The following is a 25,244-nucleotide window of genomic DNA, read 5'->3' as shown; positions in this document are numbered from 1 at the left end:
CCATTTGCCTTGGAATAAATTCACTTTGTGCTTAAGCCTTGGGGTGCATTCTGCACATTTACACATTGCAAGTTCCTCTATGAATCAAGTCAGAACTTGCATCTGTCAGCTCACATGTTTTTCATGCACACTTGCAGAGCAAATTTCTTTGTGACATGTGGTTTGCATTACGGCTTGGCAGCACCAAACCTTTGGTTGTTAAAGGAAAATCCCGCCCAAATGATGTTAAAACTGTTAGGAGAGAAGAGTTCTCCTGGATTTTCACCTGGTTTTTCGGCGCTTGTGATACTATTTGCCAGACTTTCTCATCCTGTCCTGGTGCTAATCTTTTATTGCATCTTTACATTCTCTCCTCAGATCCACATAGTGCTCAGTACAGGAGTCCTTCAGCAATACGTAGACAGTCAGCAGCTTCCAAAACAGCTGGACGGAGACTTCAGTCACACTCACTCAGACTGGCTGACATTCAGACTGGTAAAAATCCTGCTTTGCTTTGTTTTGGTGACATTTGTTCCGTTCAGAGGATTAGGGCCACTGAAAAAAATAAAATCAATTCTGACTTTTTTTCCTCAGAATTCTGATTTTGATCAGTTTAGTGATTATTTTCCATATAATGACAACACAACTGACATACACCTAAAGTGTTTTATTTGGATTTTGATGTAGATTGGCGCAGTATCAAAAATTTCGCGTTAAAGTCAGAATCTTATAATTTATTTCCGTACATTCTTGATTAAATCTGGTGGGATAGTTTCCCCAAAAACATTGTTTGTAGTTTTCATTCCTCCAGTTTATGTGAAGCCAATGATCACAAAAATGCAGAAGGCTAGCTAAAGGCAGGAAAAGGAAAGCTTCAACCAAACCTTCACATTTGCTTTACTCATCTGCCCCCCAACAGAGGTTGGAGAAACTGACAGAGCGTTGTGAGAGCGCCCTCTCTCTGCTTGGAGAAGCCCTGCAGTCCTTGGAGACGGAGGAGATGCCGAATGACATCAAGGTTGACTGCGGTTACTACATCATCACATGCTTTGTCTCGTTTGTCGGAAAGAGGTCTGAAAATGTTGAAACAATGATCTCGTCCAGGCTGTCCCTCAGAGCATTGACAAACACAGGCAGCTCATGGCGAGTGTGCTGGCTGACCAACGCTTAACTGAACTGCAGCAGAGGGGCGGAGCCTGGTTAGCAGGACTGACTAACTGTTCATCCGGACTGGCGCAGTGGTCACCTGACTGCAGGTACCACACACCTGAGTTCACCTGGAGCTTCATATTAAATCATTTTTGTTATGCGACACCCACAAATTTTACTGTTTCATTGGAATTTTGTGTGATAGACTGAAGACAAAGTATGAAAAAATAGTGAAGTGGAATTAAACTAATACTGAAATGTTCACACATTCATCTGTAGTTCAGATGGATGTTCTCTAAAACGTTCAGCGGGTTTTATGGGATTATGACATATTCCCATAAAATTAATCCCATAATATATATATATATATATATATATATATATGACATAATCCCATAATCCCATAAAACCCATAAAACCCGCTGAACGTTTTAGTTGCTTCATGACTAGGGTGTGAATACTTTTACTTGAGGCACATAATTTACTTTTGTGCCAATAGAACATCTGGCCTTTTTGTTTTGGGTATGTACTGCAGGTTTTTGTCCCTCTTATCAGACATGGCACCCGGTTTTTTTGGCTATCTTTACATCTTGTCAAGTCTTTGACCATATATCATTACAGACTACGCATTGAAAACCAGGCAGATAACAAACTGAGCTTTGTTTGTTAGTGTTGGCATTGCCACTCAGCTGATGATGCATCCTCCTACGACATTCTGAAAGTAGTTAGTGGTTCAGCCGCAACACACCCTACCCCCACGTACCGTTCATATAGCAAGAGTTTATAGGGAACTACTTCAAACTGAAACTGGTTGTATATGCCATTAGTACGACTGCAGGAATGTAAAAAACTGTTTCCTCTTATATGTTTCTTCTCTTTTGAAACCTAAATATTTTAGATTTTTAAAACAAGAAAAACGAATAAAGTTATCAAAACCAACCTGAAGAGGTATTTACCCTCTACTGTAAAATCAAGAATTATGTGCTTAACCACAAGTTTGACTCCTTTAGTCAAAAACAGGCCTAATTCAGGTTTTGGAATTGCCTAGTCAAAGTCTAGACTTAAATCCAATTGAGATGTTGTGGTGTGACCTTAAACAAACAAAGCTCTCAGATGTGGTAAAAAACAAAAACAATTCTGCTAGGAAGAGCGGGCTGACATGCCTCCACAGTGATGGCAAAGACTCAGATAGTTGGTTCAAATAGTTTTTTCTCTCTAAAAGATCAAATAATCAATTAAAAACTTTTTTATGTTCGTTTTCTCAAGATGTCCTGGTCTGGTATTAATGTCTGAATGAAAATTTGAAACATTTAGGTTTCACAAAAAGAGCAGTCAGGGGAAACAAATCTATATTCACATCAAAGCAAACAGTCTTCTAGTTTGTTGTGGATACAGAAGATGAAACATGTTGTTCAGTCATCGGGTCTAAAACAGTTGCCTGAATGTGTCATGTTGGGGGGTTTTTTTGTCACAGAAGCAAAATATTCCTACCTGCTGCAGTTTGCTTTCTTTGTTAAAATGCTCCACTCAGGGTTAAGATTTTTAATCAGGCTGATAATTAGACAAAACAACAAGACTTTTTTGATTACAGCAAAGTCATGACATACAACCGCTGTAATTGGGCCACCTCTGTGACTCGTTTGGTCTTAAATGACATGAATGGCTCCTGTTAGAAATATTGTTTGGTTGAGCTAAGTTGGGTTTAAACACCACTCTCTGGTAAATTCAGAAAAGTTGTGAGAAATACAAACCAGATGGAAATAACCGTAATTTTTTGAATGAAAAACAGAAACATTCTGGTCCTCTACAGGGCTGCTCTCAATGCTACTTCGCAACTCTACGACGGCGTGGACGATGCCCTCCATCGGCTCGTCCAGGTTTCCAACCGGCGAGGTCGTGACCTGGAAGCACTGGGACGACTGGCAGGAATGGTGGACAAACTGGAAAAGGTGTATGAGGTTTTACTTATTTAACGTTTTTTTTTTTTTTAACGATTTATAAAAAAACAATCATTTGAAAGGTTAACGTTAGCCTGGTAAAATCCAGCCTCTAGTTCTGTGCTTTGCTTCGTACAGAGGGTCTGAGCCCTCAACAAACAATTGATAGCTGGAGGCATGAAATCTGTTAAGGTTTTAAACTTTACCTAATTGCTTAAGTTTGATCCAATCCCTAAAATTTGGCCTAGTCACTAACATTTGGACCAATCGCTAACGTTTGGCCCAATCGCTAATTTTTTGCCATGACATATGTAATGTCTCTCAGTAATAGGAAATTGCCTGCACTGTAAATAACCATCCCCCTGTGCAAAGAAAGAAATGCAGAGCCAACAAATGTTTCTTCAATATTTGGAAGTATGGCAGCGGAGGAAGTGAATGTATGACTTCCTCCGCTGCCATTGCTAAAACTACAGGCAGGTAGTCTAAAATTCTAAAACAGCACAGAAAATCAATGTCACAACTTCTTCTGTTCAATGATTGGACCGGCGTAAATTCTACCGGAGGGATCCAAGCCAATGGGAGAAATCTTCAGACTGAGCAATGAAGGGAGATGAGAATTTAGAGGAACTGCATATAGGCAATGATCAGGATAGGAAAACTTTTGTCCTCAATTTTTTACATCTACTTACAGGGGGTTTGTACTACTGTTCATCCTTGTTGTTACTTCCCTTTTTCGTGCTCAAAATGGACTTGGTGGAAACTCCTAGACTCACTTCTTCTTCTCACGTTTTTTTTCTCACTTCCTGTCCACATCACAGCCAGACAAAACACCAGTAGCAACAGCCTCAGATTTCCTCGTCTTCATTCCCTCTCTTCTGCCGTCTTCTTCTGTGACTTCATGTTGCGTAGTAACTCATGCCCCCTCCACCACTAACCTTCCCTTCCTGTCTCTGTCGACCTTTGACCCACAGTGTGACAAGGAGATTGAGCAAGTGCAGTCCCAGCTGGAGGAATACAAGGACCCTCCTCTGTCTCTCAGCAGGCTGTCGCTGAAGCAGCAGAAGTTCAGAACGTTCAGAGAAACGGCCAACGTGAGTGACTCACAAAAACGCACTTTTATTAGTGCAACGGCAGCAGTTTCACGCAAAAAAAGGAAATGTAATCAAAAATCATCAGACGTCATAAGAGCTCATAGTGGGAATTAGATCCAGTCTGCTGATCTGAGGGTGTCTGTCTGTGGAAAATTTAATCCACAGAGATGCCACAAGCCACAAGGCTTTATGGGATTTATTGCTAACAGCCCAAAAGCAGACGTCTAAGGACGTCCATCCACCCATTTAATTCTAACAATGGTCATAATGTTTTGACTGATTTGTGTCTAACAAAATAACCAGTCTTTGAAAAGGGTTTGAAAAATGATCAAATGAATCATAAAGAACCTGTTATCAATGTAGAATTGAACTGAACTGAACTCAATATCTCGTCCTCCTTCAGGAGCTGCACAGCGACACTCTGTCGGTGCTCAGCGATCTGGAGGGCTGGTGCGAGCTGAACTGGGCCGGCCTCAGCGACATCCAGATCCGTCTCCCCCCAGTGAGGGAGAAGCTGAGAGACATGTCCCACTGTCTGTCCGACTGCTGGACCACTCTGGACAACACCCAGAGGCTGCTGTCCACACTGACAGAGGTAACACGGCGCAGGGCGACGCTGAGGCATCAATGTCTTCCCCTTTCTAACTCTGCTTTCAATCAATCATTCCAGTTTTAACAATTACAAAGTTTCAAAGAAAACACCATACAGTCAGCAATTGATAAACATTACATTTTGATGAGTGCCATCACCAAAATCAGACACATCAAATGTCTTGGTCAATGTTTCATTTGTTATGGTTCAAAATCAACTCTAGTCTAGATTTAAAGGCACTCAGTGTTTCAGTTGTTTTGCAGTTTTCTGGAAGTTTGTTCCAGATTTGTGGTGCGTAGAAGCTGAATGCTGCTTCTCCATGTTTGGTTCTGGTTTTGGTTCTGGTTCTGGTTCTGGGGATGCAGAGCAGAACCAGAACCAGAACCTGAGGGGTCTGGAAGGTTGATACAACAACAGCAGATCTTTAATGTATTGTGGTGCTTATCCGTTCAGTGATTTATAAACTAACAGCAGTATTTTAAAGCTTATTCTCTGAGCTACAGGGACTTTAAAACTGGTGTTATGTGCTCCATCTTCTGGGTTTTAGTGAGAACACGAGCAGCGGCATTTTGGATCAGCTGCAGCTGTTTGATTTACTGGACAGACCTGTGAAGACACTGTTCTAGAAATCAATGTGACTTAAGATAAACACATGGATGAGTTTCTCTAGATCTTGTTGAGACATTAGTCCTCTAATCCTGGAAATGTTCTTCAGGTGATGGAAGGTCGACTTTGTAACCGACTTTATATGACTTTGAAGGTTCAGGTCACTACTCCCAGGTTTCAGACCTGGCTGCTACTTAAACAATGAAACTGGATTTAATTTAACTGAACTGTACTTCCTTGTATTCAGGCGACCCAGTGGTGCGATGCGGTCTCCTCCACCCCTTCCTCCCCCACCGCCTCCTCTTCCACCTGCCCGCTGGCGTCCCTTCCTCCGATCCCCCCGTCTCGCTTCCAGGACGCACGGTCCTTAGCCATGGAGCTGGGAGGCGGGGCCCTCCTGGACCTCTGGACCCAGACAGTGGAGCGCTACCAGCGGACCGTGGCGCAGGTCAAACCTCGTTTCCTCCACTCCGAGCGGACACAGAGCCACGGCCAGGGGAAGGCCAAGACGCCCTCCAGCAGCACCTTCTGGGACCTGGTGGGGCCCGACGGGGAGGGCGACTGGGGGCTCGGAGGAGGGGATGGGGGCCTGCAGTCCTGGGGGTCCCTGGCGTCGCTGTTCAGGCCTCAGACATGCTCCACGCTGAAGATAGGAGAGGACAAAGGGAACCGAAGGGACGGGTCAGCGGGGAATGGAGGTGGAGCGGGAGGAGCCGGTGGAGGGAAGTTCCTGCAGAACCTTCTGAATCCTGGGAAGAAAAGTGTGAGTTGGTTTCTGTTTGTCCTCATTACATCATATCTGTTCTGTCTTCTTCTTAAGTGTACCAAGATATTTGGACTAGAAACTGGATAAAACATACGTGGCGTGATTTCATGTTTTTGCAGTGCTCATGTGACAGACCAGCACACATCATTGCATAACTGTTGTTCAAACCAAATGATACTTGATCATCAACATTTATTTCATGAAAATCTAAAAAAACTGAGCATTAGTATTCACTCCCTTGAGGAGTAAATGGCTTCTAGAGCAGCAATAGGTGAACCTTCAGCCCAGTCTCAGGTTTTCGAGACTGGGGTTTCGCAGGTTTTCTCTTAAGATTTAGTTCCATCCTTCTCCCTATGCTCATCCCGACTGAAGAAGAGGCCCCCACACCATAATGCTGCCACCAACAATGATTCTTAGTGGAGACGTGTCAGTGGCGATGTGCAGTGTTACTTTCCCACCTCCCACAACACTTTACATAAAGACCAAAACATTCCATTCTGGGTTCATCTGACCAGAACACATTTTTCATGTGTTTACTGCCCCCTACAGGACTTTTAGCAACCAGCAAATGGGACTTCCTATGAGTTCAACACCTTTCTTCTTAACTAAAGACTCCACAGGTTGCTCCCTGATCTGCATGAGAAAGAAATGCAGGCCACACTTTTCAGATATATACGTGATTGGGTGCAATCAAGGTCAAGTCTCTTCAGGTTATTTACACATTCTGAAAATGTAGATTCTAAGCTTTCCAATTTTGACTAACACATGGAAATCTAAAAAGAAATGAGGCAGATATGGCTATTTGAACATCAGCACTCAGGAGACCAAATTTCAAAGACAACTTCTCTTAAAGTTTAAAAAGAATTCTTCCCTAAAACTGTTCAGGAACAGATTCTAAAAGTCTGGATTATCGACTTTAAACAAAGTCAATTTTGACTTTGTTTAAAGTCAAAAAAAGAAATGAAGAAGATATGGCCATTTATAAATGTTGGCGCTCAGGAAACCAGATATCTGAGACAACAGGCATCAACGTTTCAAAAGAACTCTCAATCAAAACTGAGGAGCAACCTGGGATTGTTAGCAAAGGCTGCTCATTTACATTTACATCACTATACATCACATTATCTCCTTCTATCACATGGAATACCACTAGATTGCATCTTTGCTGTTGTAATGTGACCAGAAGTGGAAAAATTCAAGGGGTACCAATAATAATAGCTGTTAACAAATTTCCATGTAAATGATCTTCCAGCCCCCAGAGGCCCCGCTCCCTCCCAAGCCTCCCAGAAAGCGCCACCCCAGCTTTGACCTCCAGGCTCTCCTGGCCCCCCGCAAAGGCACCGCCACCCCCAAGCCGGAGTCCCCCGTCGGCGGGGCAAGCCGCTCCTCACCCATGTCTTGGCTGGGGCGAAAGAACATGGCGGACCCCGTCATCGCCACCAGCATGGCGGCAGCTATTCCCGGGTGGGGCGTCGGAGTAGCAGGTGGAGTTGGAGGTGGTGTGCTGATCCGAGGTGTAGAGGTCAGCAGCAAAGAAGTTGTGGATCACACAGGGTCGCCGCGGCAACATGTCCTGCTCGGAAGAACGGAGAGGGACATGGGGACAGACAGGACCGGGTCAACTGCACAGAGGTGCGTTGGATTTTACTCTCATTTTCCTATAAATTGTCTTTGAGGATGTCGAAGTTTAGCTGAGTGCACGCTTGGCCTAAAATTCCCAAGTCCAACCCACTGAATAAATTAGATTAAGCGGGGCTGAGATGAAAAAGAAAATGCATGCATCATTTTGGGGGGGGATCAATCAGCGTGCAATCTGTGATCATTTTTTCATCATCGTCTCTTTGATCTCCATCCACTGCCTGCTGCTACGGCTTCCCTCCAATATCTCTGCTTTTTCTTTCATGTTTGTTTCTCATTTGAAAAAAAAAACTATTTACTTTCTCATTCGCATTAACCGATTCTTGTTCCCATCGCTTTTCCCCCCCATTTGTCCCGCAGTAAACTGTACCTGCTCTGGTGCAGGATGCTGAGCTCGGAGCGGCAGTACGTCGCCGTCCTGAAGGGAGTTGAAGAGACCTACCTGCCCCTGCTGGAGCTCTCCGACACCCCGGCCTCCATCAGGGGGAAGGGAGACACGCTCTTCCCCAACTGGGGCAGCCTCACTGCCTTTCACTCGCGGGACCTGCTCCCTGCCATGGAGGGCGCTCTTGTGCAGAGTTTGTTGCAACAGGACTGCTTCAGCAAATATGTAAGTCCCAATATCTGCTGGGAAGGTACAGCAAGTGACCTTACTGCCACTATCTATGTTTCAAAGTCTAGCTATTAGAAATTCACAAGCTTTGGTAAAAGGATAATTAAAGCTTTTTTTTTTTTTTTTTTTTAATGGCCATATTGAAAAAACCCACACCCTTATGAAGCTTATATTGTAAAAACAAAAAGACGTTAAACCCTCCAGCAGCCTTAGCATGACGGTCAGGGGGGTGCGGCAAATGTCATGGTTGGACAGCGAGGAAATGAGGGTGTTGTCTGTCAGACCGTCAGTTCCCGAAACCACACATACACAAAAACGTTGTTAAAGCAACCCTGCCGGAAAAGCTTGTGAGGTTCAAATTAACATAATTTATTAGGACTGTTTTTTTTTTTTGTTTTTTTTTACATACAGAGCAAATTTTACACAAAACATGGTTCAAACCTCTTTTTTTAAATTGTATTTTCACTAAATAAAATAAAGGCCCATCTGAAGTCTGCCTCATCTAAATATTTATGACAATCAAGTTGATGTAAACACAAGTGGTCCAGAAATCTTAAAAATACAGAAAGCCCCTCGATTTAGCAACAAAATGTGAGCTTTATATCAGAGATTAATTTCAGTTGAGTTGTCTTTAAGTACTCACCATTCCATCTGAAATGGTTCTGCAAAACATCAATAAAAATGTAAATTAAATTCAAATAACAAACGGTATATTATTCAATTTAAACTTTATATTTTACTTTGTGCTTATTTAAATGACAGCTAACATAAAAACACACTGTAATGTTTTATTTCCCCCTCTCCTCCATGCTTCCAAAGCGGGAGGAATTTCTCCAGTATTCCCACTACATCCGCTCTAAACCAGAAATGGATTCTCCTCTGGTCACACAGGCAGCTGACTTCTTTAAGGTAAGAACCAACAATTGTTTCCTGGTCATTTCAACATTTGAATACAAAAGGCAGGTTCTACTCACATAGATTTATTATCAAGACATTCATAATTTGCTCCAGTGCCTCCCCGCCCCCCAACATACAGTCAACTCATAAATTTAAAAAAAAAAAAATCATAATTTAAGCTAAAGAAAATGGAACAACTTTGGGCCAAAAATGAACTAAAACATGTTTTCAGAATAAAATAAAAAAAAAAACAAAACAAGAATATCAGTCCAAGTATTTTTTGTGCTCAAGCACAAACCAATCAAAGTAGCTTTATATGTCAGTGGCAGCAATTAAGCTGTATACAGTGATGCTAATTATACGTTCAATATAAGACCGGAAAAGCCAATTAAAGGCAGATTATAGAGAAAGTAATTTGAGCATCCAAGCTACAATTAGCTAAAACTAATCCATCAACAGCATGATGAGATTACCACCAAGACTTTACACGAAGAGATCAAAGCGCCGGAGATCTCGAAGGGAGTCCTGGAAAGTGAGGCCGACCACCAGCAGGTGGCAGCGTGCGCTCGTGATGGCACAACCTGCCTCTGTTACAGCAGCTTGAACACATGGTAGATAATGGGAATGGGCAGGTTTATGGTTATGGTAATGGCTGTGGAACGGCATGCTGGCTGATGGTGATCATTTAATGGGAGTGAAAACAGGAGCAGCAAGGCTTTCAACTTGTTCATGGTTTTTTTTTGTTGTTGTTGTGGGAGGTTCAGGATGAAAAGGGATTTCCAAATTAAACTCCAAGACTAGTTCTTTTTGAATAGCTTTAGCTGAAAACTGCAAAATCCAAAAATCGTTTATTGTTTTTTTTTTGTATTTTTAATATTCTGCATTCTAAACATAATATAGCATCCAGAAAAAAAAAAGTTAAGCTTTTTTCAACTTAGTTGAATTTGTCATGGCAACACGAATGTCCATACAGCCCCATTATTATACTATCAGTTTATATCTAGTAGGAGGCTTGATGTTAGAAACTTAAAAAATAAACTCACTTCCTAATGTCTTTCATTTTAGGTTTGGAGAAATAAAAAGGACACCTTACTAGAGCATCGAGCTAACTTTAGCTAATCAGAGGAAAGTTGATTTCCCCTGTTTCAAACATTTTGTCACAACTCATTCAAATACTCTTTAAAAATAAACTTTATATCACCACACATTTTGTACCAAACAGATATTTACATTGATGTCTATGGATTTCCACACTGAACATGTTGATTTATTTCAATTAACCAAACCGTAAAGTAATTTTTTTTAAAAATCATAAAATAATGAAAAAAACAAAAACAAAATTGAAACACCATTGGTGATGAAGTGCAAACTAACTTAACCCTAAGTTTAGCTGAGAGTTAGCATGTCTACTTCAAAATAGTTTAATTTCTATAGGTTTATAAAATAGTGTTGCCATAAGCTGCTATGATGTTTTATAAGCTTAGAGTTGACTACAAATTATTAACTGAGTAGCTTTTAGCTTAATACTCCAGAGAAAATTAAGGGGCTTCCAGGTTCTCAAAGGATTTAACTCCTGCTGTTCCTGCATTTAGCATAATAGTAAAAAGTTTGGACACCACTGTCTTAGAGGCTGGTAACATTATCCTCCAGACCGAGCTACTTTTACTAAATGAAGACCCCATTATGTTACCCAATACAGAGAAAACATGAACTGCTTCTTACCTTCCAGCAGAAACTAGCTTCAGAAATAATAAACTACCCCTTTAAGTTCTACGATTTGCATGATTGGACCTTCATGAATTGCATTTTTGAGTGTTTGCCAATCAGACTGACCTCTGGGAAAGTTTTAGGCTACAACTCAAACTCTTTAAATCGTTCCTTGAAAAGTCCCTGAGGAGTTTCTGTTGGGCAGCTTCAGACATTTCACTGTGTCAGCGGATACGGTTGCCACGGAGAGATGTCTGATCCGCAGCAGTTTTTTGAGTTGGTCTTAGAGAGTGACACCCACACATTAGACAGTTTTTCTGATGTGAACCCAAAGCAGAGTTAGAGGTGGCATTTATTCATGTTTCTACATTTCTGCTCTTGTCACCCCCCCCCCCTCCCAACCCCCATCCAAAGTCCAAACTCCCCCAGGCGTCCCCCGTCTCCCCTCTGTCTTTCCCTTACTGCCTGCAGGCTCCCATTCAGAGGCTGGAGCAGTACTGCGAGGCCCTGGAGGAGCTGGGGGGTTTAAATCTGGCCTCAGACTCCGCCCTCTCCGTCCTGAGACACGCCCAGCGGCACGGCGAGGACCTCAGGGCCAGTGACCTCATCGTCGGCTGTCCGGTGAGAGCGCCTGTCCCACATTTTATCACAGTCTGCAACTGTCAAGTCCCACTTTCTTTTCTTAGATGGGAAAAACCTAAATAATTTTGATGAGGTCAGGCTGGGGGGAAGGGAGGGGAATCTTTTCACTTCAGTTTTTATCCATTTTCATTCAGCAATTAATAGAGATTCAAGTAGGCATTAGTTCACAATGTTTAAATATTGTTTTAAAAATAAGCATGCATACCCTAACTTCAAAATAGTATCACATTACAACTAAGAACTGCATCATATTGTGTCAACATTTTTATGTGACACAAAGAACCACATAACTGGACATTTGGAAGGAAACCGATATTGGTTCACTATTTTTACAAAGAAAAACTTGAAATCCGTAAATATTTGAGACCGCCTATAAGAACGCCAATTTTAAAACTTCAAACACATTAGCAATACTTAATATGCATTATTACATATTGCATATTCCTTATTTCTGTTCCTGGGTGTACAGCCAATCAGCACCAAGGACAGATAAAAGCACTCCTGGATTGGCTGCTTTACAAATGTCAGCCAATAGCTTGTCAAGTAGTGTTCCAGCTAATATTTCAGCTTCCCAAGTTACACTTTCTTTCAAATATTTTAGATATACTCTGCAAACAAATCTGGGAACAAACTGGTTTTCTGAAAATAATTTGGATTCACAGAAAAATCTGCAAATACTGTTCCATACGGGTGGGCAGATCGATCCAAAAATATCCATATTATCAATACCAAGTCGATATCAGTATCGATCAATCGACACTAGTCTGATTCCATCTAGTAATTTCAACTCAACTTCACCTCAGGAAAGATTTTTTGTTTTGCTCTCAAATTATATATTTTTTTAGTTTTTTCTGGGAAAAAATGCAAAGAATTTCTTTGTGTTTCTGTCGTTCCTGTTTATCATGTTATTAGTATTTTGGAGACACATATAAACTTTTTCCAGATTCTCTCCCAAGATTTGACAAAGTAATTCAAAAGAAAAACTACAAAAACAACCAAAAGCTCTGAAGTTTATTGACATATCAAACTTAACAAAAAACTATCTGTATTGATATCGGTCATACTTGCCCTGCATGTACTTGGTATCGGATGAGAATAGATGGAGGGTTCACTGTAATGTGTTCTGTCTATACTCACATAAAATCCCAGGACAAAATACATTGAAATTTGTGGTTGTAACATAATAAATAACCTGTAAATATTCAATACTTTTTCCAAGGCAGTAGCAAAAAAACTACTGAAACTAAAGTTTAGATTGTTTCTAGATCTGAAAACTGCTGTTTAAAATGACCTGTGGTTTTTCTGGTGAAAATAGCCAAGTAAATATTCTAGAATCTTTTGAAACCTTTGCTGATCTTATCTTACAGAAAATACTCGCCCACCTTTTGACACATACAAGCTGAGGGAAAGAAAAAATAAAACAAGAAGAAAGATGTTGCTTTCCTGTTCAGACCGTGGAAATGTTTGCAGCTTGTGCAGTTATTGTGGATTTTTCTGAACATATTTAGGCTTTAGAAGAAATTCTTTGACAAAAACATCTCCTCTTGACCTTCACATTGTTAGTCCAACGCGGCGGCATCGTTCAGAGGCAGTCACGACAAGCGTTGGACTCCCACACACACACAGACACACACACAAGCAAACACAATTTATATATGAGGGGAGAGATTAGAAGTGCACAAACACTTCCACTGGAGCCTCTTCACATTGACAGCTCTCCAGGTAAAAAGTGATTACAAGTGCAGGTGTTTTTCAGTGGGCGTGTGTGTGGGTGCTCATGATGTATGTGAAGCCTCACTTATATGATGACCCTCCCCCCCTACACACACACCTCACCTATCTAGAGTTGTAAAAATAAAGCTGCATGTCAGTAAATCGCCGTAGCTCTTTAATCCGCTTCGGCGGACGAAACGTTCCAGTCGCTCTTCGCCGTTTGTTTGCGCCTGGTATCTCCTCCTGTAGGAGTGCTATGCAATTTCTGACTTTCACGAGTGTCTGTCTGCCTTTTGTTATGAGTCTCAACAGCGCCAAAAAAAAAGTCTCAGCCCCTGTAATTGAAGCGAACAATGAAGTCACATGTCTCACGAAAAGACATGACTCATTTGGCCAATTAGAGAAAAGATCCAACAGATAAGAAAAAGCGCTTGTGCGAAGGCAGCGTTTGCCTCTATAGAAAGCAGAGAAATAATAATAATACTGCTTTGTCTTTTTCATTATTGGACTGTGAACAAGGCCTATCAATCTTTACAGATGAAATGTTGTTTTTTCTTTTTTTTTTTTTGAACAACCAAATAGGAAACTGGTAGCTGGAGTGGCACTGGGTACAAGGGGCCTGGTTTGGCAGGAGAATAAAAAGACTTTTGACAGAATCAGAATCAGCTTTATTGGCCTAGATCGTGTGCACAAACAAGAAATTTGACTTTAGTTTCAAGTGCTCAGTGTGTACAGATGTTAAGTATAAATAGATCACTTTTAGGAGAAATAAAATAAAGGATAAAATGATCAATATGGGATTGCTGTCAGTGCAGATGTATTGGTTCACAGAAGAGAAGTTGACTACTCTGGTTGTCAGAGAGACGTCCTGGGGGTAGAAACTGTCTCTAAGGTGTTTTGGTTTTGCAAAATAGCACTCTGTAGTGCCAACCTGCAGGTAAACATTTTGTGTCCAGGATGTGTGGGGCCTGCAGAGGTCTCCTTTTCCTGACCTTGGACTTGTACAAGTCCTGGATGGAGGGAAGGCCAGTCCTGATGATCCTCTGCAGACCTTATTGTTTGTCGCAGATTGGACTTGTCCTGATTTGTGGCATCTAATTCTGTCTAGAGCAGCAAAATTGGCTCTTCAAAATGTGATGCTCTGCTGAAAAATCTCCAGAAAGACATGTAAAACCCTATTGGGAAAGTTATTAGTTTCTGGTATAGAGGTAGTTTTACAAAGTTTGGGTCTCAAACAGTTTACAGTCTTACTGTCCTGAAGTTTTAAAGTTCCTTCACTGGGAAGCCAGAGAAAGTTGCATGGAAAGTTTCCTTCAAGGTTTACTGAGTCAAGGGTTGGGGGTTCATTGAAGTGCCTTGCTCACCAGTGATGGTTAGATTAGTTGGGACCTAGTGTCTTGTATTCTGTCATGGAGACAGAAAACATGGGATCTTTGCTGAAAGGCAAAACTCCCATGTTACCGGTCTGCGTACATTGCGACTCTCACCTTTGGCCTTGATGGATTGATTATAACCAAAGGAATGAGATTTTGTATGCAAGAAGTTAAAAGGATTAGAGGTCAGTGAGAAAATTTGTCATCCGAAGCAAGCTCAGACTGAATCCACATTACCTAAAGGAGGAAACTGAGGTGTTTAAGATGTGTCTTTGGAGGTTTTCAAAGTTTGTCTCATTGGAATTTTAAACCCAAATGTCTTTGATAGCAATTCAGGAGAACAGAGGTTATACCGTCCCTCTAGAGACCAACCATCATTTATAGTTTAAGATTTCTTTAAAAATATATTTATATAAGCCCTGAGGCTAATGTGTTTTCCTGTTTTCAGATCTCAGTGGCAGAACGCGGTGACCTGGTGAGGCAGGGTGAGCTCACCGTGTGCGGGGGACCTCGGAGGAAGCGGGCGGGTGTCAGGAATGTCTTCCTCTACCAGCACGCCGTCATCTTCACCAAGCAGAAGAGCCCGAGTCCAGGTCGCACCATCTACAACTACAAGCACAGCATCAAGGTCAGAAGCTAGAGGCTATTTTCTTTAAATGGCAAAGTTTGGATCGATAATTCAGATACGATTTCATCTTTTTCTTCTTCTTCTTGCGACAGATGAGTGAAATGGGTCTAACTCAGAATGTCGGCGATGAAGGAGTGAAGTTTGAAGTCTGGGTCCGACAGGCACCCAGGACCAGAGACTGTATCACCCTTCAGGCCCAGGATAGAGCAGGAAGGGAGTCCTGGGCTCATGACATAGCCCATCTGCTGTGGACGCACGCCATAAACAATACAGGTACACTATAAACTTCAGTGCCAAACGCATCAATCACCAAATTCCATTGTTACAAGTCTGTCATACACTGAAAGTAGTGAAGTCAAACAAACAAGTCCAAACTGTTGTTGGACTTGTTTGTTTGTTTGTTAGTGTTAAAATACGGGAATAAATGTCTTAATATTTTAGCATTTTCACATCAACTTTCAAAATGCTATGATTGGCCTATACTAAGGTAGGCCTATGGTGTTTTTACTCCTTGCTATAATTGCGATTGGTTGACCACATAGTTATTAGCCATGTTGTTAGCCATGTCCACCACTCAATATGCTAAAGAACAAGGACACTAGCCTGCTACTGCAGTACGGGTCCTTTGATATTTAGGGAAAGAGTATTTGCTTCCTTGCAGATAACAACATTTTCTGATATACTTACATGTGACATCAATCAAGCCCCATGTGAAACTGCCCTGTTTGATAAATCATAAGTTTCCACTTCAAAAAAATAGAATGTTGTTGCAACTTGAAGTAACACTTCAAAAACACAACATTTTTCTTCAAATCAAGGCCTATTGTCTTGCTTTTTGAGCTTCTTTAGCATTATTGCAAAAGTATAAAATCTTAAAAAGTATTTACATTTGAAGAATAAAATAGTTGGAACTACAGCAAAAAAAAAAAAAAGACAACATTGAATGTCAAATACAGTGGGGGATGTAAAACTTGGATGACACACCATATGTGACAGAACCGTGGATTTTGGATGTGGTGAAGCTAAATAGAGTCACTGACCAAAAGGAAACTGTTAGAAAATGTAAATGTGCTGAGTGAATAAAAAAACCCAAAAAACTTTAAGATGCAAATATGTTCTTTGTTTCAAAATGTGGAACAGTATTACTAGCATTTCCTAGAAGTAGAAAACATATGGAAACCAAAACAATGGTTTCAGTTTGACATTTCCCCCCCTTTGATTATGCTCAGCTTTCTAAACACATCGAGCTGCTCCATATCATGTGTTCGAGCATCGCTTCCTGCTCTTGGCTTAGATTTCAGTATCTCCCTGCAAGATGGTGCTCAGAAGCTCCTTATAAGAAGAGATTAATTCTGTTCAAATGGTAATCTTCCCTAGAAACAACGTATTGTTCTAAACAAACAAATGCAAGCAGTGAAACCAGAACATGGGATGTTCCTGAGATTTTTAACCGTGATTTGGATGACAATGCGTAGCTATTCGTAGGGGAGAAAAGATTCCTGGAAATGCTCACGGAAGTGATTTTTCGGAATATTCTTGACTGTTTCCCTCAGAGCTGTGTCTGAAGGAGTCGCTGTGCATGGGAGTTTCCAGTAAGCTTCTGCTGGACGCTACAGGAACTCCGGGATCAGAGCTGGACTCCATCTGCAGTCTCAGCGACAGAGGTAGGAGCACAGTGTCTACACCGCCAACACTTTTTCACCTTCAAACCACAAACTTCAATTTATTTTGTTGGGATTTTATGTGATCAACATGAAGCGGCAAGTTATGGTGAACAGGAAGGTAAATGATGTCATGAAACACTTAAAACTCACTTTTTTATTCGTTCAAACACCAAATATACCTCAAAGTGCATTAAGATGTACGGTGAAAACCATCTTCGCCCTACCACTCTACTGCCTTCCTTATCTCTGTTTTTGGGGGTACAGTCCAATCAGCACAAAGGAAAACGAATGGCTTTCTTTGATTGGCTGCCTTGCCAACACCAGCCGGTAGCATTAGCGCCTCGGTATTTCAGCTTCCTTTCCTTTCAGGACTGCCTGTCGAATAGTTTGGAAGAGCTCTATTAAGAACATTTTTCTACCTGCATTTTCCATGAATAATTTGTTCCAAATTTCCTTTGTATTCAAATCCTTTTACTCTGGCAGAGTTTCTCCTTCCTGCTGGTCAATGAGCCTAAACATAAAAGCAGAGCTACCATGCACTGGTTTATGTTAAGGGTGTTTTCACACCTGATAGTCCGGTAGACTCTGCCTGACTGGAGTCCATAATAGCGACATTTTCAGCTGCTGCGGTTCGCTTTCACACTGCACTTTGTGGAAAAAACCCGTTCCTCCCCTCGTCTCGTCTGGTTCTTGGTGTCACTGAACCAAGAACCACTGAAGGAAACGACACTGAAATCCTTCTTCACAAAAATGGAGTGGCGATTTTAGCGATTGAAGGATTTCTCTTTTGTCCTTGGTACAAGATCCCGCTGGCACTATACTCTCGTGTTTGTTTAGGTTATATTTACCCAGAATACCCTGCGCCATAGTCCTCTTCCTGCTTTTGGAGCGGTCTCCGGTCCGCTTGGAGTTCACATATGCATTCAAACTGCGCCAGAGTTCACTTCAACCGAACCGAGACTTCGGTCCACATCAGAGTTTGATTACGCATTCACACTTCCTCAAACAAACCAGACTATCTAGTCTGGTTTGATTAAAGCGGACTAAATAGGTCAGGTGTGAATGCACACTCTTAAAGTATGATCAAGTTATAGTCCAAACCCAAAGACTCCTGGAGCTTAATACAAATTCCTTTTCTTCTCAAATTTCTGTCACATAAACTCCCAATAAATTACACCTAATTTATTGGAATTGTATTGGGGTTTTAACACGACAATACTTGGAAAAAGTGCAAGTGACATGCACACCATTGCAAGTAACTAATGGAGTTCAAGAGTTTCTGCCTGGAATGCACTTTCACAAAGAGAGAGCGTTGGAGCATACATTGCGTAATGTTTCGCCGGCACCTCTTGTTTGATTGTGCCTGTAACAGTGGGCCGTAACATCCCGCCGTAATCGAAAAAAACGAGCTTTTCGGACACATTAATTGAATTTCTTTGTTTTTGAGCCGCTCGGAGCAGCAGATCAATCTCTTAACAGAAAACGTATTATCCTCCTGTAAAAGTTAATATGGTTGATGAAATCACTGTGGGCGATACACCGAGAAGACGTCTTCCCCCCTTCATTTGCAGTTCTATCTGTTTAGTCAGCGCACCTCTTCGGAGGTCTCGAAACTAAAGTCTTCTCTGAGGGACACGCTGTTCCTTTTAGTTATGCAGCATTCAAAAAATGAAACATTGTAATATGCACACTAAACTATCTGACTTATCTACTTTCAGAGTAGCTTTTTTTGCGGGGATTCGATTGCATCTTTGTCGATTTTGCAGAAAAACACATTGTTGGCCTTTGGCAGCTGAGCAAATTCAAAGTAACCAACGATTTCTGAAAGGAACAGAGGCAAGAGACGTGATATAAATAGATAGGGACATATTCACAACAGCTGGAGCACACTCGTATATCTGTCTCTTAAATACAGGGAGTTAGGGAGTGCATTCATGAGCGTTGAGGGGGGAAAAGAAGGCTAGCATGCTCTGCAAAATGCTGCCGCAGAGTTTAGCTGTTACAGGTCTTCTGTTTTTTTGGTGTTTTTTTCTTTTAAAAGATCCATCTCATCTCTGAAGAGAACTGTCTGAAAGTGATTCCCCAATTACACCTCAGTGTAATGCACGTTCTGCCCACCAGGTGTCTTGTTGAGCAGATTTCAGGCCATGAAATGTCCTCAGGGACAGACACTGGTGTTCACCGATACAGATGAAGGGGGTGGGGGGAGAAAATCCTTTCTAACCCTGTTGTCTTCCTCTATGCTTACTCTTCAAGAATAAATAAAAATAATAAGCATAATGACACCCCCTTCTCTTGAACCCCCCACCCCCCCAAATGACTGTATGAGATGATTCATTGAGAGGGGGTTTTCTCCATGGAAAACGTGTATTTTTGTGCTGAACGTGTTCTATATTTTGCGGCTCTGTTTTGATTGGACCCCCCACCCCTCTGCTTCAGTCCACAGTAGCTGCTCAGACTCGTCCTCTGTGGGCAGCCAGAAGGAGGGGGGATCCCCGGCGTCTGGGAGGGACCCCAGGTCAAGCTCCGGATCAACAAGCTATTCACAGGTGGGCACGGAGTTTACACACAAAAACCGCAGGCCTCACTGAGGTGAATGAGAGCTGGTTTTATGTGTAGACATTACTCAAAACTCCCAACATGTATTTATCAAATAATAAACCTCCTTTTTTTTTTAGGTGGCACTTGGCTTGTAGGAAGTTTTTGTAGGAGTGCATTATGTTTTACAGTGTAAAAAGAAACATGAAAATAGTGCTAGTTACATCACGATATCAAAGACTATTTGAGTGTTTAGGTGAAAATGTCCCTCATTATGACTTTTTAAAGAGATTATTACTACAGTTTGAGTTGTTGTTTTTTTTAATAAAAAGGCGTTCGTCCTCAAACCCTAAATTCACCTTCCATATGTTTGCGAAGCTGAAACACGACACTCGTCTTTAGCTGTGAGCAAACAAATGTGCCAACCCAGAATCGGATGCATTTTTACTGTTTAAACATATCCACATCCACACACACACACACACACACACACACACACACACACACACACACACACACACACACACACACACACACATACACAGACCCCCCCCGATCTCCTTATCCAGCAAACAGAATATGACAGATTGGCAAACAGACTGCGCCGGGAACAGATTGACGGACAGACGGACAGAACGGATAAGGGCAAACATGCAGGCAGCGGCGTGCGCACATTCGACAACAGGTTGAAGACGCCTTTGGTGCGAGAATCTAAAATGTGACTATTTTTTCTCTCTCTCTCTCTCTCTCTCTCTGCCCACAGAGTCATTCTCCCTCCACAGCTGTGTGACTGTCATCTGAACAAGAGTGAGTTTTATGGGCAGGTCTCTTCCTCTCCCTCTGTTGCTCTTTTTCTCTTTATTGCGCTGCTCATGTTGCTCACTTTGGGGATATTACGAGCAGTGTTGGGCATTTACTGTATCGTTTATCATTTATCGTTAACATTTTTAACGTTAAAAAATCGTTAAAATTAAAAATCGTTAAAAACATTTATTGTGGCAGCAACAATACATTTTTAATTTCAAATTTATTGTTGCTGCCACAATAAATTTCAGTTATTGATGGTAGGGAAAAATACAAAACTGACATTATCAGAAATGTTATTTTTGCTATCTTCTACACTTTTAGTTTCACAGGAACATCTATACATATCAGAAAATTTTAAAATATGACTAAATACAGGTGCTGTGTACAGATTAGTGATATAAAGCACTAAGTAAATGACGTCCTCAAAAGGCCCTTTTCAAATGGAAATAGTTTTCAACAACAGTATTTTAGGCACTATGAATGTTGTGCCATGCCGTCATTAGTTGTGTTTCCATTGACTATATAATTGCACAAATTTTAATTACGAAATTGAATTTTCTTAATGGAAACACACCAATTTGGGAAAACATGTTTTTCGATGAAAAGTTTTTGCGCTTGGAGGAGGTGGTTTTCCCACTTAAAGTGTGACAGAAACACGTTTTTTTTTGCGTCACACGAGTCATGTGATCACCAGCTGGATGTTTCTGCTCGTCTTCTACAACGAAGAAGACGAGCAGAAAGTAGTGGGAGGATGATGGCTTGTTTTTCATTTGTTCAGACACCACAGCTCTCATAGCATCGAACAGTTCATATCAGATGTGTTGAATCCAAAGCTCTTCTGTAAAATCGCTGACTACAAATTCCTGAAAGTGCCGAGTATGTAGCCACTCCCAAATATAAGGAGCTTGTTGCTCCAGCCCCTGAATAAGACACTGACTTCTCCCCTGACGGCTGACAGATGAGCGACAGCACCATGGCTGAATTTTGAATATCTCATGTAACTTTTTACATCTCTTGTTGCCATGATTTTTAATGACTTACTGTGTGAACAAACTTATTTATGCATGATTTTAATTTCATTTCTTATTTAATAGATTAGATTAGAAACACCGCAATTGCAAAATTGTTTTCTTTTTTCATGATCTAAGTCCATATCACCCTCACCAAATTGCAAGTTTCCTTCCTTCCCACTGAAATAGTTGCAGTGACAGTCCTTTCTTTTTTGCTTTTTAAGAAGCAGAAACTCCACTCGGGACTCTTCGTGGCTCCCGTCATCTCTGACTCGACTCAAAACTGGACTTCACCGACTTCCATCCGAACTTCTCTCGTGCCCTTCAACCTCCTGCGAGAGTGCAAACGACGCCGGGGGGTGGGGGTGGGGGGATCAGGCGCAGCTGCACCACTCCGCATCCAAACAGGATCAAAACCTCGCCTGCCCCCCACCTTCCCTGTTTTAAACCATGACAAGCGCCGGTGGGGGTGGAGGGGGGGAGGAAGGGTGGCTCTCCGGCGCTCCGCCATTTTGGGTCTGCCAGTCTCAGCTGCTGGCAGAGTCATCGACACCGACGGCACTTCAAGCTTGCACAGTGCGGCCATTGTCTGCCCCGCAACTCCCCACTAGGCCAAACCACTTGGTCTGAACCACTGACTGGCCGACTGTACACATCACATGCTCCGGCATCTGATACTAAACAGGAAGTAATATGCTGGGTGTAAATGTGGCGTGGGATTGCAGATTTAGGATGTATTATGTACTTTATCACCCTCATAACGCTGAATGGAGACTGTACGCTTTTTTTTTATTTTTTATTTTATCTGCCTTGTGCTTTATTTGTGTGTGTGTGTGTGTGGTTCGGGTTAGGTGGGATTGGATCTATGTAAATGAGGTAACAAGCGCACTCACACAGACACACACAATGTCCCCCCCGACACATGCAGTCACTCTTATTGTTATCAGACAGTGGAGCACTGTTCACATTCACATGCTCCCCCCCACCCCCCTCCAGCTCCCTCTCATACACACACACACACACACGCACACACACACACACACATTGCCCAGCTTAGAGCCTGGTACAGTGACTAAATGAGGCGAGCTCACATCTGAACACGTACAGATGATGAAGGAGAGAAGTGGGTTGCAGTTTCAAAACTGTTGGGAGTGTGTAAGCAAATTATATGGCTTTTTATGAACAGTACTAAGAAACTAAAGTAATAACGGTATTTAGTCGTTCTTGAAGTGTAAGTAATGGTGCTGAAAACTTTTCGCCCCCCCTTACAGTTTTTTCTTTTGGATCGCACTTCAATATTTCAGATCAAACAAGTCAAGTTGACTTTTCAGAGCACATTTCAGCAACAAGGCAGTTCAGGCTGTTAAGACATAATCGATTATAAAACAAGCAATAAATATTACATTTTGTCAAAAAACATAAACAACAGTGTTTTTAGCCTTCATTTAAAGGAACTCAGTGTTTTGGCAGTTTTGTGGTTTTCTGGACGTTTGTTCCAAAAGGGGTTTGTCACGTTACATTATGTGCTAATAGTAGCACATAAATTAACCCTTTCTGTCCAAGTGTCACACATTTTTGAGGAAACCTTTTAAATGTTGCAAAAAAGAAGAAAATGCAAATTAGTTGTGCATTCATCTACTGGCTTGGAACAAATCAACCAGGCTACGTACAGCTTAATGTCGTCAGATGATCAGGTTACACATAACTAATAGTAAGGCAGTAGAGGTTGTAAGCCAGCATGAACCGCACATCTCATAAAAATGGAGAGAGGTTTTCAGGAATGCGTAGTTATTGAGTTGTAGTTGTTCTGTCATGTCAACTCTTACTGGCGATGTTGCCACCTGTAAGGAGACATAGAGAAAGAACATTCTAACACGAACCGACAGCCGAAACAGCTAATTGGTCAAGCGAGGTACAAGTTTGCTACATTGTAACTTATTAGGAAAATGTGCTGCCATCTGCCCTTTATTTTGACAGCCAAACACCAACACAAGCAAGCGAAATAACTTAGTTTTTTTTTTTTTTTGCAAAATCGAGAACACTACTGCAAATTTTGCTGTTTCCATCAACCTTTTCTACTTCTAAAGTATGCAATACTTCAAAATGCACTCTGGAAAACTTTGATAGAAACACAATTTATGAAGCACATCTGCAAGTCCAGCTCTGGATGATACAAAAAAAAGTTTTGGATCATCTAATGTGACAAAATCAAAACTATTTTACCTCCTATTTACCTAAACTATTTTAACTATTTTTGATTTAAAACTATTTAAAATCAAAAAACAGGATGGCTGTTTTTTTCTTAAACACTTTTTTGTGTAATTAGATGGGGTTATCTTTATTAATGGGTACAAACATGTTTGATGATCTGAAACATTGAAGTAAGAAGCAAGAACAAAAGATTAGCTGTAAAGGGGCAAATACTTTTTCTCAGCACTGTTTACCATCAACGTCTTGGTGCCTGCGCTGAAGAATCTCCTTCAGTGTACTGAAACTGAATTTTACTGCTTTTGTTGTTAGATGCCATATTCTGTATGCCAAAGGTATGAATGGGTGTCAGTGCAATGTTTACTTGTGTTTTAAACATTTTTGACTAGTTTTGCTCTTCCACAAACTGTCTGCACTCTCCATAAAATGGAGGAAAGTGGATCATTACGTTTGCTTTATTCTCTGTTTACGAGTTTCATTCTTTAGGCTAGTAGACATGAACGACATCTGATCTTTTTTTTTTAAGGAGCAATATAGCACATTTATGACAGTATTATGTTTGAAGAAAGATGTGTAAAATTTTCAGCTTTGTGTATGAATTTTGGGTTGGGTCCCCCCCCCCCCCCCTTTCTCATGTCTTTCTTGACGTTTGAATGAATCATGTCCATACAGCAAATTTTGGAGGTTGAAGGAAGCAGTGAGTTTGTCTTTGCATTGAGGCAGGAAACACTGATAACTAAAGATAACCACGTTTCGGCGCTGCTGTCTCTGCATACTGGGGATGAAAAAATACGCTGAATGGCACCAAAAAACTCAAAAGAGAAACTTGAGTTGCATGAGTAAAAAATTAGCTTTTTACTTTTCCCTCAGTTCCTTGAAAGAAGGTTTTGAGCTCTTTTAACCTTTCCACATTTTGTCAACTAAAGAGTATTTTATTTCACGTCCATACAACTGACATAAAATAGTGCGTTGTTGTGAAGTGGAAAATCCATAAAGATGTTCAAAGTTTGGGATGAGTAAACTGTATTCTTTAACTTCACAAGTGTCCCTCACTTTTTACATCGGGAGGGAAAAGCTTGTACTGGATTTTGTTTTGAAGTAGTAAAGGGGCCTGAATAGAAATTCATGTCACACTGCAAACATTTTTGTAGGTAAAAGAATTTTAAAACCATGTCTTCTTTTTCCCCTTTCAACTTCTCAACGTTTGCTGATTTATGTTGGTGTGACGCATGAAATCCCAATAAAGTACACTGAGGTTTGTAGTGCCAACATGACAAAATGTGGACAAGTTTAAGGGGTGTGAAAACATTCAAAAGGGACTGGATACAAAGCTAACAACCAGTGTGAGAAATAAAACACCCTTCTCACCACCACAGACCTTGATTTTATAAACCGGGGCAACATCATCGTTTTGTCAAGGTCTGAAATACATGAAACGAACACGGCTTCTCGGCCAACCACCTAGCAAAGCGAAAGGACATAATGTGCTAAAAATCTCTAATGGTGTGTCTTACAGCAACAAGCTTGTCCTTCGCTGTCTGAAACGTGTAAAAAATTCATAGTCCTGTCATGTCTTTCCGTCAGAGCAGCTTCTCAGAGAAAGATGAAAAACATTCAAATTACTCAATTAATTAAGCCTAGCGTTCATTCCACAGCACTATTACTCTTTCCTTCTTTGTAACTCAT

The 25,244-nt window shown here is 41.2% G+C and overlaps 1 protein-coding gene and 1 long non-coding RNA gene across 4 annotated transcripts in view; one reads left to right on the top strand and one right to left on the bottom strand.

Annotated features, from left to right (window-relative positions):
- arhgef40 (Rho guanine nucleotide exchange factor (GEF) 40) overlaps positions 1–23,999 on the top strand; it is a 44,435-nt gene extending 20,436 nt beyond the window's left edge. For 2 of the 3 annotated variants that reach the window (XM_008422585.1, XM_008422583.2), the window contains exons 11-27: positions 358–474; positions 899–997; positions 1,084–1,235; positions 2,939–3,077; positions 4,037–4,156; positions 4,560–4,751; positions 5,602–6,117; positions 7,373–7,752; positions 8,119–8,368; positions 9,191–9,280; positions 11,390–11,596; positions 15,152–15,331; positions 15,424–15,604; positions 16,885–16,995; positions 19,435–19,544; positions 20,297–20,340; positions 21,575–23,999. In XM_008422585.1, the coding sequence (XP_008420807.1) occupies positions 358–474; positions 899–997; positions 1,084–1,235; positions 2,939–3,077; positions 4,037–4,156; positions 4,560–4,751; positions 5,602–6,117; positions 7,373–7,752; positions 8,119–8,368; positions 9,191–9,280; positions 11,390–11,596; positions 15,152–15,331; positions 15,424–15,604; positions 16,885–16,995; positions 19,435–19,544; positions 20,297–20,323 (2,871 nt within the window). In that variant the 3' untranslated portion in view covers positions 20,324–20,340; positions 21,575–23,999. The remainder of the gene's footprint in view (positions 1–357; positions 475–898; positions 998–1,083; positions 1,236–2,938; positions 3,078–4,036; positions 4,157–4,559; positions 4,752–5,601; positions 6,118–7,372; positions 7,753–8,118; positions 8,369–9,190; positions 9,281–11,389; positions 11,597–15,151; positions 15,332–15,423; positions 15,605–16,884; positions 16,996–19,434; positions 19,545–20,296; positions 20,341–21,574) is intronic. The other variant, XM_008422584.2, reaches the window with a different exon arrangement.
- The window catches only part of LOC108166721 (uncharacterized), a 64,606-nt gene continuing 47,742 nt past the window's right edge, over positions 8,381–25,244 (bottom strand). Inside the window, exons 2-3 of the long non-coding RNA XR_001777072.1 lie at positions 15,199–15,312; positions 8,381–9,033 (exon numbers count right to left, since the gene is read on the bottom strand). This is a non-coding gene — a long non-coding RNA (uncharacterized LOC108166721). The remainder of the gene's footprint in view (positions 9,034–15,198; positions 15,313–25,244) is intronic.

Source organism: Poecilia reticulata, linkage group LG11 (genome assembly GCF_000633615.1).
Source record: "Poecilia reticulata strain Guanapo linkage group LG11, Guppy_female_1.0+MT, whole genome shotgun sequence".
In the NCBI taxonomy this organism is placed as follows: Eukaryota; Metazoa; Chordata; class Actinopteri; order Cyprinodontiformes; family Poeciliidae; genus Poecilia; species Poecilia reticulata.
The sequence above is the reverse complement of the archived record's forward strand: the minus strand, read 5'-3'. Positions and strand labels throughout refer to the sequence as shown.